This window comes from Hibiscus syriacus, unplaced genomic scaffold (assembly GCF_006381635.1).
Source record: "Hibiscus syriacus cultivar Baekdansim isolate YM2019G1 unplaced genomic scaffold, ASM638163v2 tig00110206_pilon, whole genome shotgun sequence".
Taxonomy (NCBI): domain Eukaryota; kingdom Viridiplantae; phylum Streptophyta; class Magnoliopsida; order Malvales; family Malvaceae; genus Hibiscus; species Hibiscus syriacus.
Window position 1 is genome coordinate 1309542 of NW_024062627.1, and position 15015 is coordinate 1324556.

At 32.6% G+C, this 15015-nt stretch overlaps 1 protein-coding gene and 1 pseudogene across 1 annotated transcript; both read right to left on the reverse strand.

Annotated features, from left to right (window-relative positions):
• Positions 1 to 2685: 2685 nt before the first annotated feature.
• On the reverse strand, positions 2686 to 9396 carry LOC120219250 (annotated as a pseudogene).
• A 1245-nt stretch (positions 9397 to 10641) lies between these two features.
• On the reverse strand, positions 10642 to 11034 carry LOC120219252 (putative pentatricopeptide repeat-containing protein At1g12700, mitochondrial). Its single transcript, XM_039216088.1, has one exon. It carries the CDS (start codon positions 11032 to 11034, stop codon positions 10642 to 10644), a length of 393 nt encoding a protein of 130 aa, XP_039072019.1.
• Positions 11035 to 15015: the final 3981 nt, after the last annotated feature.

Below are 15015 nucleotides of genomic sequence, written 5' to 3' on the forward strand. Positions count from 1 at the left end.
GGATTCATGGATGTCTCTGTTCATGATTTTTTTTTCGTACATCCGATAGTGGATTCGAAAGGAATTGGATATGATTGACCGTGCTGCAGATTTTATCCTAACTCTCTTGACAATTATGATTGAAGATGAGAAATAATATGTAAAGTACGTATAAATCAGTGCAAATAAAGGGCTTTATCATATATTGGACATCTACTTTGAAAAGCAATCCATTCCAACTATGGCTACCATATCCATGACACCATCGTCCACTTCTATTGTTCATAAATTTGTATTTCAAATTGGAGATACCAATACGTCGCCGTCATGTGACTGGATGACGTGGATCAGTTGAGAACCACCAACACTTTCTATGTACTTTTCATTAAATTAGTGCTTTGACATATGATGTCCACTTCTTCCACATTTCTTTTTTATGTTTCATTAAAATTTAGATTCCATTTAACTATTACTTTTATTCTCATAATATTTGAAAAAAAATTATATTCAGAGTTTGTATTTTTAAAATTTAAATTTATTTCTTTAAAAAATATAATATGTTTTATTATTTCATCACGCTAATTAATAATTATAATATGTATTTTGAATCTATAATTATTTTACTAATATTTGTTGAATTTTTATTTTTCACCTTGTATTAAAAACAATATGTTATGAATTATGATCAATAAATATTTTCTTTTTTGTAATCTAAGGTAATTATAAGTGGTAATATATGCTCTAAAGATTTTGAATCATTTGACAATAAACGTTTAAATATCATACAATCGTTGGTGCTTGAACCCGAGACCTCTAAAGGTAACAACCATCTCTTTAACCTCTGAAGTAGCTTAATTCTTACACGTGTGGCATAAGTATTTTGTTATTCCAAAGTGAATGCAATTAGCTTAAATTAATGGATGCGACGCTTAAACATGCTTCTGGTCACTAACCTTGTATTATTTTACTATAAACACACTTCAAAACCTAGAATTTATTTAATTAATTGACTTCCATGCTATATACAAAACATTGTGCACTGTAACAAATTTTTCCCTTTTTCTTGGGTGGCTTTTGGAATCGACTCTTGTTAACAATCAGCAGTCGACGTTTATATATAAATCCTAACTTCAATATTTTATAGATTTATGTGTAAACTACATAAATGGTCCTGAGCTTTTAAAGCACTTAAATTTTAGTCATTAAACTTTTAAATTTTGTAAAACATTCACTAAACTTTTAATTTATTTTTATCGCGGTCTTTGTTGTCATCCGTCATTAAAAAAATTGATGTGACATGTTAAAATTTTCTTCCTTAAAAAACCCTAGAGTCTTCTTTCAAACTAAAAATTGTGTGTCCTTATTTCTCCTACTTCATCACCGTTTGACGTTCTTCTTATCAACGTCGCCACTAAACACAACAACTATCATACTCAAGAGCTTCATACACTTCCCATGATTGTCGAATCATCCATCATAATTATTTCATCCAAGTCTCATACACCATAACCATGAGTCGCAACCACAATCCAAGACCATTTCAGCCAAAACCTGGGCCTCCATCACCATTCTCATTTGATCACCATCCATGGCCAAAACCACCAATAGCAATATACAATAAACAACACTAGAAAGAAATAAAGAAAAAAAGGAAAGAAAATGAAAACTACCCATCTTGATATTGACGAGTTTTTTTATGAATGAAATGATTATTGATCAATCCCGACAATAGAAAAGCTCTCTTTGGTAAGAAGATTAACATAGTTATATTTCAAGTTGATTTGACGGTTGACAATGGCATATCAAAAAAATTTAGCTTTTAGTTTTAATTGGAATTTGAGGAGATTAGAAGGTTTTTCAATGAGTTTAAACCAAACGAACGAAAGAGTAGAAGAAAAAGAAGAGTAGTTAAATGATCTTTTCAACTAGATAAACCATCGAATGAAGACAGAAACAACAATAAGAGGAGTAGTGCCTACCAGTTTCAAGTATGAGAAACTTAGGAATTTTTAAGGAGAGAAGATGAGTTTAACATGTCATGTAAGTATTTTTTTTAATGACAATTAATGGAAATAATTGTAATGAAAGTTAATTATAAGTTCGATCAATTACAAATTTTAAAAGTTCAATGAGCAAAATGTAAGTGTCCTAAAAGTTTGGAGATCATTTACACAATTTACCTAAATTTATTTAAGTTATTATGATCTATAAAATTCACACACTTCGAATACATCAAATACAAATCCATTAGTTATTTATCTAATACACAATGATAAAAGATTATCGAACTAATATCATTTTTTATAAAATCTTCACTATTCTTTCTTCACTCTCGACCATAATTATTGCTCCAATCTTCTCCCTCGTTCAGTCCTCGTATCAAAGCCTATGTATTTAGCAATTTGATCTTGAATTCCTTCATATCAGTACAGTTCTTCTAAGTTAAGAGGGAATCCTTAGTTTTTCACAATTCGACAACTCCAACAGTCTTAGATTTTCTAAATCATCAATCTCATTCGGCAATTTAACAATGGTAGATCGAATTAAAGAAAGAAAACATCAGATTTAAAAGTTTTAATAGCAAAAATTCAAATCTTAATAAATGGTCTAATTTGCACTAGTCTGATTGAGTTCTAAGAAGAAAATCAACTACATTGAGAATAGACCTTAACACTCATTGGCATTGTAGTTTCTAGAATTCAACTTATCACAGCAATAAATGATCTTAATTAACGATCTGTACAGCGTACATCAAGATTTTTCTGATAAGATGAGTTCCATAAATAAGTGGCAGTGCAAATATCTGCAGAAAAGCCCTTGCTGACCATTTCTGCAAGAAGATGTGTTACCTTTGAGGTATCACCGTTTCGAAGAAACCCCCGAATCATTACATTATAACAACAGCTATCAGGAGAACAACCATTATCTTCCATGCTCATAAACAATTGGTGTGCTTCATCTGCCAATCTCTCTTTAGACAATTCATTAATCATTATTGTATATGTGTAGACATCTGGTTCTAAACCATTGAATGAGAGTTCATAAAATAATTCCTTCGCGACATCAATATGCCCCACTTTGCACAACCCATCAATCAGGATATTATAAGAGACAATATTAAGTTTCAACCCGCTGTTCCGCATTGCTTGAAAAAGTTTCAGTGCCTCCTTGAGTTTACTTGTTTTGCATAAACCATTCAACAAAATCGAACATGTCACTAGATCCGGTACTTGTCCAGAAGCAAGCATCTTCCTCAAAAAATCACATGCAGTTGAAACTTTTCCCAACTGAAACATACATTGCAAAAGAGTGTTGCATGTGACAATATTACGTATTGGTCCTTTCCGATATATTTCATGAAAGAGTTCCATTGCCTCGTCTAATCTTTTAGCTTTGCAATATCAATTGATCATTGCGCTGTAACTAACTAGATTAGGTGCACAACCCTTCTCAATCATCAACAGCAAAACTCCTCTAGCTTTATCCACTTTGTTTCCCAAGCAATAGCCGTTTACTAATGCATTATAGGTAATAACATTAGGCTCAATGCCTTCCTTTATCATTCTGTCAATGATATGCTCAGCTTCAGAAACCATACCTTCCTTGCAATGTGCATCGATCAATGCATTATATGTGACAACATCAGGCTCAATGCCTTGTTTTCTCATTGTGTTAACAGTATTTATTGCTTCAAAAACCATCCCTTCCTTGCAATGTGCATCGATCAATATATTATACGTGATACTATTAAGGGAAATATTGTTATCCACCATTTCATTCAATAGCCTCGTTGCCTCCTTCTGCTGGCCCGAATTACACATACCATTAATTAGGCAATTGTAAGAAATAGTATCTGGTCTAATGCCCTTAGCCTTCACTTCGGAGAAGAAATCGAGAGCCTCCTTTATCAACCCGTTCATACAAAGACAGTCGATGACAGTGTTGTATGCTACAATATCGGGCTCGAAGCCTCGTCCTTCCATCATCCTTAGAAATCTAACAGCTTTATCCGTATTGCCAATCTTACACAAACCATTAAGAATTGTACTGTAAGCAAATAAATCAGTTTGATACCCCTTTTCAACCATATCATCAAACAAACTCACTGCCCGAGAAATCTTATTTTGCTTACAAATTCCATTAATCAGAGTGGACAGAGTTACAACACTAGGTTCAACACCTAACTTGAGCATTTTCCCCAAAACAGAATACCCAAAATCAACCCGACCTAATTGAGAAAATCAATTAATCAAGATGTTAAAAGAATAAACATTACGGTAAACTCCTACAAATTCCATCCGCCTACACATGGAAATGACAAGGGCATAATGTTTCATCCGAACAACGGCAGCTAAATAATTTATTGAATTCCACGATGGAAGGTTTTGGATACTGCTCAATCATCTTGTCAAACACAATCAAATGGAAACTATCATATTTTTTTGGCTTTCCACTTACAGAGATGGATTTCTTATGTAAAGCATCGATGTGAGTAGCAAAAGGGTTAAAAGAAGAAGAAAAAGAAGCGTGGGAATTAGAAAGAACCCTTCCACCATTGAAAACAGAACGAAGAATAAGAGAAGATTTAAGCTTACCCATATCTCGAAATGGAAAAGCAAGAGCTGAGCTTGAAATGAAACCACAGAGGGGGCGGCAGTAGCAGAAGAACTAATGTTCTGGTCTCGACTGTAAAGAACTAAAAAAGAAAAAGGTGTCCCCAACTCAACACAATAGCACACGTAAGACACGTGACAAATATGCTGGTGATTGTGAGGGTAAGTAGGGAAATGTAACTTTGCCTTCATTTTAAGGGCAAATTATAAATTTAACAGCTGATTTTTCTTATCACTCCTATTTTAATCACTGTACTTTAAAAGATTTTCAATTTAATAACTAAACTTTATATATTGAATTTTTTGTCATTCGACTGTTTACTCAACTGCATCTTAAATACATGGCTTATTTTAATACTAAAAGCATCTACTTTTCAAGATCTCTGGTGTGTTAATTCTCTCTCTCTCTTTCTTATTTTTACTGTTCAAAGGAACATGAATCATTTTTCTTATCAGTATCACTCCAATACAAGCAGCGTATCGGTAGACTATTCATATTATACATTTTCTAGGATACTGTGGTTTTTATGTGGGAGTGCAGTAATTAACATTCTGAAAATTTTATACGTCCTGCAACTAACAAAGTTTGATTGCAGACTGACTAAAAAGTTGTTGACAATTTTATTTTATTGTTGATAATTTTTTAAGATTTGAAATAATTTCTAATATTTAATTTTGTTATTTTTTAGGAATATATTTTATCATTTAAAAAGAACTATTTCAATAAAAAAATAGAAGATCCTTCAAAAGTGACAATACCAATACCAAAGCTACATAAATTATACTTTTTGTTTATTTTAGGTTTCTAAAATATTTGTTAAAATAGAAACTAATATTCTCGACGTTATTGTTTTATGTGTTTGATTTGTCACAATCGTTAAATAAAACCATTATCTAACACGTGTGAATGAAGTCCTTGCAAAATAGCATATGTTTCGGCCAAAAAAACAGAGGTAACGTGATGATTAATCATGTAGCAGTATCCAAGAATCATGCCTCCTTCGTTTCTAATAATAACCCATGTACATGATTTTTCCTCTTGTAAATTATAACTTGCATCTACATTGGTTTTGATGTAAGGCTGACACGGTGGTGCCCATCGAACAATAGCATGCTTGTGAGGGTGGTGTAGGGCCGTTGAGATGGTTAACAACTCTCTACAATGGCTCCGGATGAAGGCAATTAAAGACTCCACGGTTTGTGTATTCCTTTCATAGACCAACTTGATTCTTGAAATCCTTAGTGCTCTTGTATTGCACTTCAGAAGAGTTAGGTTATCAATGGGTTTGAGTTGATGACCGAAAAACTTCTTTTTCTCGATCTTGGTTTGAGTTAGGTTAGCTTTTAATTTTAATTGGAATTTGAGGAGATTATAAGGTTTTCCAATGAGTTTAAACCAAACGAACGAAAGAGTATAAGAAAATGAAGAGTAGTTCAATGATATTTTCGACTAGAGAAACCATCGAATGAAGACAAAAACAACAACAAGAGGAGTAGTGCCTGCATGTTTCAAGTACGAGAAACTTAGGAAATTTTAAGGAGAGAAGATGAGTTTAACATATCATGTAAGTATTTTTTTTAATGACAATTGACGGAAATAATTGTAATGAAAGTTAATTATAAGTTTGATCAATTACAAATTTTAAAAGTTCAATGACCAAAATGTAAGTGTCCTAAAAGTTTGGAGATCATTTACACAATTGACCTATTTTTTTAAGTTATTATAATCTATAGAATTCATACACTTTGAATACATCAAATACAAATTCATTAGTTATTTATCTAATACACAACGATGAAAGATTATCGAACTTATATCATTTTATATAAAATCTTCACTATATTTTTTCTCATCTCATGATTAAATAATTAAATAATATTATTTTTATGTCCAAACTGATATTTTTCTTATTCATCTTTTTGCGATAATGAGATATTAATATTGTGTTTTCGCAAGCTCATAGCTTATGAAAGGCCTGGGTAGTTTCAAGTAGTCGGGTTAAAATGCATCATATATCCTTAAAATTTAATACAAATTGTAATTTACTTTTCTGTATTTATATATATGTGAAAAGGAAATTTTAAATTTTGAAATATTTAGTAAAAATTAATAATATTAAATCATATTTATAAAAAATAATAAAGGAATGATGAAAAGGAAAAAGGAAAAGAAATAAAGTATGGAAAAACATACAAGTGTTGTGAAGCCACATTATGATATATGCTACCGCTTGATATCTTACGGAAAAGTGAATGGAAATATTGATATGACCTAATTAGAATATTACTGATAATTTGAGGATTCAATTAAATAAATAAATAAATCTTAGAGACATTCTTGAAATTAATTTTAGAAAAATTAAACTACTGTAAGAGGACTCAATTAAAATTTTAAAACAATCTACTAAATCAGACATAATTATTGCTCCAATCTTCTCCCTCGTTCAGTCCTCATATCAAATCCTATGTATTTAGCAATTTGATATTGAATTCCTTCACATCAGTACAGTTCTTCTAAATTAAGAGGGAATCCTTTTTAGTTTTTCACAACTCGACAACTCCAACAGTCTTAGATTTTCTAAATTATCAATTTCATTCGGCAATTCAACAATGGTAGATCGAATTAAAGAAAGACAACATCAGATTTAAAAGTTTTAATTGCAAAAATTCAAATCTTAATGAATGGTCTAATTTGCACTAATCTGATTGAGTTCTAAGAAGAAAATCAACTACATTGAGAATAGACCTTAACACTCGTTGACATTGTAGTTTCTAGAATTCAACTTGTCACAGCAATAAATTGATTTGCAATTGCATGTAAACGATCTGTACAGCGTACATCAAGATTTTTCTGATAAGATGAGTTCCATAAATAAAGTGGCAGTGCAAATATCTGCAGAAAAGCCCTTGCCGACCATTTCTGCAAGAAGATGTGTTGCCTTTGAGGTATCACCGTTTCGAAGAAACCCCCGAATCATTACATTATAACAACAGCTATTAGGAGAACAACCATTATCTCCCATGCTCCTAAACAATTGGTGTGCTTCATCCGCCAATCTCTCTTTAGACAATTCATTAATCATTATTGTATATGTGTAGACATTTGGTTCTAAACCACTGAATGAGAGTTCATGAAATAATTCCTTCGCGACATCAATATGCCCAACTTTGCACAACCCATCAATCAGGATATTATAAGAGACAATATTAAGTTTCAACCCGTTGTTCCGCATTGCTTGAAAAAGTTTCAGTGCCTCCTTGAGTTTACTTGTTTTGCATAAACCATTCAACAAAATCGAACATGTCACTAGATCCGGTACTTGTCCAGAAGCAAGCATCTTCCTCAAAAAATCACATGCAGTTGAAACTTTTCCCAACTGAAACATACATTGCAAAAGAGTGTTGCATGTGACAATATCCGGTATTGGTCCTTTCCGATATATTTCATGAAAGAGTTCCATTGCCTCGTCTAATCTTTTAGCTTTGCAATACCCATTGATCATTGTGTTGTAACTAACTAGATTAGGTGCACAACCCATCTCAATCATCAACCGCAAAACTCCTCTGGCTTTATCCACTTTGTTTCCCAAGCAATAGCCGTTTACTAATGCAGTATAGGTAATAACATTAGGCTCAATGCCTTCCTTTATCATGCTGTCAATGATATGCTCAGCTTCAGAAACCATACCTTCCTTGCAATGTGCATCGATCAATGCATTATATGTGACTACATCAGGCTCAATGCCTTGTTTTCTCATTGTGTTAACAGTATTTATTGCTTCAAAAACCATCCCTTCCTTGCAATGTGCATCGATCAATATATTATACGTGATACTATTAAGGGAAATATTGTTATCCACCATTTCATTCAATAGCCTTGTTGCCTCCTTCTGCTGGCCCGAATTACACATACCGTGAACTAAACAATTGTAAGTAACGGTATCTGGTCTAATGCCCTTAACCTTCACTTCGGAGAAGAGATCGAGAGCCTCCTTTATCAACCCGTTCTTACAAAGACAGTCTATGACAGTGCTGTATGCTACAATATTGGGCTCGAAACCTAGTCCTTCCATCATCCTTAGAAATCTAACAGCTTTATCAGTACTTTCGATCTTACACAAACCATTAAGAACTGTGCTGTAAACAATTAAATTAGGTCGATACCCTTTTTCAACCATTTCATCAAACAAACCCACAGCCTGAAAAATCTTACTTTGCTTACAAAGTCCATTAATCAGAGTGGAGAAAGTTACAATATCAGGTTCAACACCTAACTTGAGCATTTTCCCCAAAACAGAATACCCAAAATCAACCCGACCTAATTGAGAAAAGCAATTAATCAAGATGTTAAAAGAATAAACATTATAGTAAACTCCTAGAAATTCCATCCGCCTACACATGGAAATGACAAGGGCATAATGTTTCATCCTAACAACGGCAGCTAATAATTTAGTGAATTCCACGATGGAAGGCTTTGGATACTGCTCAATCATCTTGTCAAACACGATCAAAGCATCACCAACACTGTGGAAATTATCATATTTTTTTCGCTTTCCACTTACAGAGATGGATTTCTTATGTAAAGCATCGATGTGGGTAGCAAAGGGGTTAACATAAGAAGAAAAAGAAGCGTGGGAATCAGAAAGAATCCTTCCACCATTGACAACAGAACGAAGAATTAGAGAAGAGTTAAGCTTACCCATGTCTTGAAATGGAAAAGCAAGAGCTGAGATTGAAACCAAACCACAGAAGGGGGCGGCAGCAGCAGAAGAAGTAATGTTGCGGTCTCGACTGTAAAGAAATAGAAAAGAGTTAAAGAACAGCCATCCCCAACACAACACAATTTTATTTTATTGTTGATAATTTTTTAAGATTTGAAATAATTTATAATATTTAATTTTGTTATTTTTTAGGAATATATTTTATCATTTTAAAAAAATATTTCATTAAGAAAAATAGAAGATCTTTCAAAAGTGACAATACCAATACCAAAGCTACATAAATTTTCCCAAGTACTTGTTGGTAATGGCAGGTGTAGGAGGTTATTTGGCATTGGCATTGGCATTGGCATAGGTCTTGTTTAGGCATTCTTGGTTATAATATATATGAATTTTAAGAGAATTTTTCATGTATAAATTATACTTTTTTTTGTTTATTTTAGGTGTCTAAAATATTTGTTGAAATAGAAACTAATATTCTCGACGTTATTGTTTTATGTGTTTGATTTACACGATCGTTAAATAAAACTTTTATCTAACACGTGTAATACTTATAAAATTTTAAAATTCTTTAAAAATAATTTTAATACTCTAATTCCAAATCCTCATTACCGACCATTGTCAGTCACCACCTCTACAGTTGATGTAGTTGAACAACCACCCAATTATCACCGGTAGTCACCGATTTCATCATCGTTTATGATTTCATTGCAAAACCCCCAAACTATTGTTTTTGGTATTAATCTCATTTTTAATTTAAATTATACGTGAAATGAATAAAATAAAGAAAATGAAAACTACCCATCTTGATCTTGACGAGTTTCTAATAAATGAAATGATTATTGATCAATCCCGACGATAGAAAATCTCTCTTTGGTCAGAAGATTAACATATTTATATTTTAAGTTGATTTGACGATTGACAGTGGCATATCTAAAAAATTTAGCTTGTAGTTTTAATTGGAATTTAAGGAGATTTGAAGGTTTTCCAATGAGTTTAAACCGAACGAACGAAAGAGTAGAAGAAAAAGAAGAGTTGTTCAATGATCTTTTCGACTAGAGAAACCATCGAATGAAGACAAAAACAACTATAAGAGTAGTGCCGGCCAGTTTCAAGTATTTTTTTAATGACAATTGACGGAAATAATTGTAATGAAAGTTAATTATAAGTTCGATCAATTACAAATTACTAATCTGATTGAGTTCTAAGAAGAAAATCAACTACATTGAGAATAGACCTTAACACTCATTGACATTGTAGTTTCTAGAATTCAACTTATCACAGCAATAAATTGATTTGCAATTGCATGTAAACGATCTGTACAGCCTACATCAAGATTTTTCTGATAAGATGAGTTCCATAAATAAAGTGGCAGTGCAAATATCTGCAGAAAAGCCCTTGCCGCCCATTTCTGCAAGAAGATGTGTTGCCTTTGAGGTATCACCGTTTCGAAGAAACCCCCAAATCATTACATTATAACAACAGCTATTAGGAGAACAACCATTATCTCCCATGCTCCTAAACAATTGGTGTGCTTCATCTGCCAATCTCTCTTTAGACAATTCATTAATCATTATTGTATATGTGTAGACATCTGGTTCTAAACCATTGAATGAGAGTTCATGAAATAATTCCTTCGCGACATCAATATGCCCAACTTTGCACAACCCATCAATCAGAATATTATAAGAGACAATATTAAGTTTCAACCCGCTGTTCCGCATTGCTTGAAAAAGTTTCAGTGCCTCCTTGAGTTTACTTGTTTTGCATAAACCATTCAACAAAATCGAACATGTCACTAGTGTCGTAACCGGATTTCGTCCGAGCAAGAAATTTTTTATTTGACGGGAAAAGTGATGTGAATAAATGGTTTTGAAAATAATTTGGGAGTCGCCATCGACCTTTTGGGTCAGGTAGGTCGAATACCTAAAAATTATTTTTTAAAAGAGTTTTAAGAAAACATCAATTAAAAAATGAACTGATCTGCGTTTATAACCAAAAATTCGTTCTTTTTAATAATAAAAAGGGATTCGTGGTCGGTTACGTTTAGGGAAGGACTAGCACCCCTACAACGCCCAAAATTAGTACTTTTTAATTATAAATTGTCTCTATTATTAAAAATTTAAAAATTCAAAATATATTTAATTTATAATCCTATTATTTCAAAATTTTAAGAAAATATATTAATATATAAATAAGATATTTACTTATTTAAAAATATCAGAAAAGGGCTTCTAGGTGCTTTAAGACAGCTCTTTTCTTTGATATTAATAAATAAATAACTAAAAATGTAAAAATTTAAAAGTAAAATAATTTAAGTAAAATTAAATTATAATATTTAATTATTTAAAATACCAGAATAGGACATCCAGTTATATCAAGACTGTCCTTTTCTTCGATATTAAAAATAAATAAACATTATTAATTTATAAAATTAATCAAATAATATATATTAATAAAAATAAAATAATAATACTAATTAAAAAATTAAACATATAAAATTAAAATATATTTAAACAATAATTAAAATAAAATTAAAACTAAATATAAAAAGTAATAAAACTTGTAATTAAATAAAAGTATTAAAATTAGTGACTACATTATAACATATTGAAATTAAATACTCTAATTCGTAATTAATTATTTAATATTCCAGTGGCTAAACATGCTATTTTATGCATTTATTAATTTAGTGACTAAAATAATAATTATTAAAACATAAGGGACTAAATTTATTATTTATCCTAAAGATATATAAACTGATAATGACTAAAATGGGTATTTACCCTAAATATTATATAAGCAGGCAAGGATTAAATTATAAATTAAATAAAATTACAAAACCGAATTAAAATGATTAAAAATCAATTTCAGTGACTAAATTGCAAAGTTACAAATATAGAGGGCTGCAGAAAGGGTTTTACCCTTGAGGGTAAAATGAGTTGTATTTTTAGTTGTTTTATTAATTCTTTCTTGATTTGTTTCATTATTGTGAATGAATTTCTCAATCATTTTTTTTGTTGATTCAGGAAAAAGTTGTGTATTGGTTCTTGGAATATTAATGATATATAGAAGAATATCTATGTATATCTTTTCAATGAAAAATTTTATAAAAAAATAGAATTTACGGATTAATCGAATATTTCTTCTTTTTAATATTTGCCAATTTTTTTTGATGATTCTAATATTTTATCCCGATAACTTATTTTGTTAGAAATAATATTTATTTCTTGAGTTAGAAATTCGTTTTTCTTGTCTTTTATAATTCTAATTTTTTCTATTTGATTTTTGATTGTGTTTGTTCTCGTAGTCAGATCCTTTATTTTTTTTTCTATTAATGAATAATTTGTTCGCTCCATAGATTGAATTTGAAGGGATGATTTGCGAATCATCTTATTACTGATTAGCGAATCCTTTTTAGTTTCGCCCAATTCATATATTTCTCTCAACCCAAAAAATGGAATTGGATTTATTTTTGAAAGTTCTTTTATTATTCCCTTTAGAAATAGAATACTTTGAGCGAACCCTTTTTTTGGGAGAGGGCATTTAAACCCAACTCAGGCTGGCCCTTCGGGCCATTCCCTCATTTTCTTCTTTCTCTCATCTCTCTCTAACTGAGAGAGGAAACTTTTATCTCGCTTCTCTCTAAATTCCTCCTATCGGAGGTGATCTCCAGCAGCCGCCAACCACCATACTCTGGTGGTGATCACCGCCGTCGCCGGCCACCGTACATGGTGGCCGGAATTTACTAATATACACCAAATCAAAGCCCCGGTTATCCTAAAGTTAAATCCAGGGTTATCTTAACCTAAAAATCTACCTAACGTCGTAGATCTAGCCTTTTTTACCTTCAACCTTTCGGTTTTACGGTCGCACAAGGAGGCTCCGATGACTGCAAGTTCTTCGGTAAGTTTCTTTCCTCTCTTTTCCTACGATATTTAGCTGCTGTGGTTGCTTGTTATTCGTTCGGCTCTCCCGTTTTCGCCGTGGTCTCTTCTCTCGTGGCTGTAGTTCTTGCTCTGTCTCTTTTTTTTCTGTTTGTTGTTGTTTTTTTTTCTTTTGTTTTGCAGGATCTGGTGGCTTTTATAGCCACCACCGAGCCATGCTCGGACCGGTCTAGAGGGGGAAGTTCGGTGAGTCACCGAGCTATGTGGTGACTCACCCCATAGCCGTGACATGTGGGGAGCAGCTAGCCTTCTGGAGCCTTCTGGCGAGGGCGGCGGCAGCTGGAACGTCTGGAAGCAACGGCGGCGGCCACGTGGTTGTTCTGGAATCTTGGAGGAGGCTGGGAATCACTGGAAACGGCTGGCTGCTAGGGTTAGAAACCCTAGGGTTTTCAATCTGGAACCCTTTTGGGCTGTTAGATCTTGCCAGATCCAACGACTGATGATGTTGACGGCTGCTGGAAATGATACAAACCCTAGAAGGGTTTGGGTCGTCTTTTGGGCCGGTTCTGGTTGGATTTGAGCATGTAAACGGGCTCTGTGTTTTGGGCCTTGGGTATTTGTAATTATTTTTTTATAATAATATTTAATAATATTATTAATAATAAAATATAATAATAATAATAATAATAATTTTAATAATAAAAATAATAAAACGAAATGAAAAAATTAGTGTTTACAGCTGCCCCTCTTTGCTCATTCTTGTGTTAACAAAAATGGAGCAAAGACAAAAAAACAATAATTTTTTCATTTAACTTCTTTTGAGTAGAATGGAAATATTGAAAACATCATGCACTGTAGGTCTTACAGATGACCCTGAGGGTTTGAAACATCAAAAAGCTCCCGAAGGCTTTTTGAAAACATCATGCACTGTAAGACTTACAGATGACCCGAAGGTTTTGAAAATATCATGCACTGAAGGGCTTATAGATGACCCGAAGGTTTTGAAAACATCATGCACTAAAGGGCTTACAGATGACCCGAAGGTTTTGAAAACATCATGCACTGAAGGGCTTACAGATGACCCGAAGGTTTTGAAAACATCATGCACTGAAGGGCTTACAGATGACCCGAAGGTTTTGAAAACATCATGCACTGAAGGGCTTACAGATGACCCGAAGGTTTTGAAAACATCATGCACTGAAGGGCTTACAGATGACCCGAAAGTTTTGAAAACATCATGCACTGAAGGGCTTACAGATGACCCGAAGGTTTTGAAAACATCATGCACTGAAGGCTTACAGATGACCCGAAGGTTTTGAAAACATCATGCACTGAAGGGCTTACAGATGACCCGAAGGTTTTGAAAACATCATGCACTGAAGGGCTTACAGATGACCCGAAGGTTTTGAAAACATCATGCACTGAAGGGCTTACAGATGACCCGAAGGTTTTGAAAACATCATGCACTGAAGGGCTTACAGATGTTTCTTACTTTTCAACAATTTCATTTTTAGAAAAGATTAAATGAGAAACTAGGAAAATCGTTTTCTCATTCTGTTTTTCAAAATAACATGTTGATTGGGTAAAATGCCCCAATCTCAAGATAAGGCTGTTAGAAATAGTTTACTAAGTAAAAAACTAAGAAAATCGTTTTCTTACTTTTCAACAATTTCATTTTAGAAAAGATAAAATGAGAAACTATGAAAATCGTTTTCTCATTCTGTTTTTTGAAATAACATGTTGATTGGGTAACATGCCCCAATCTCAAGATAATGCTCATTTTTGTGGATTACGTCCATCTATTCTTCAGATGTTTAT

Coding starts and splice junctions, on each gene's coding strand:
- LOC120219252 (XM_039216088.1), bottom strand. CDS start 11,034: ATGCGGAACAGCGGGTTGAAACTTAATATTGTCTCTTATAATATTCTG.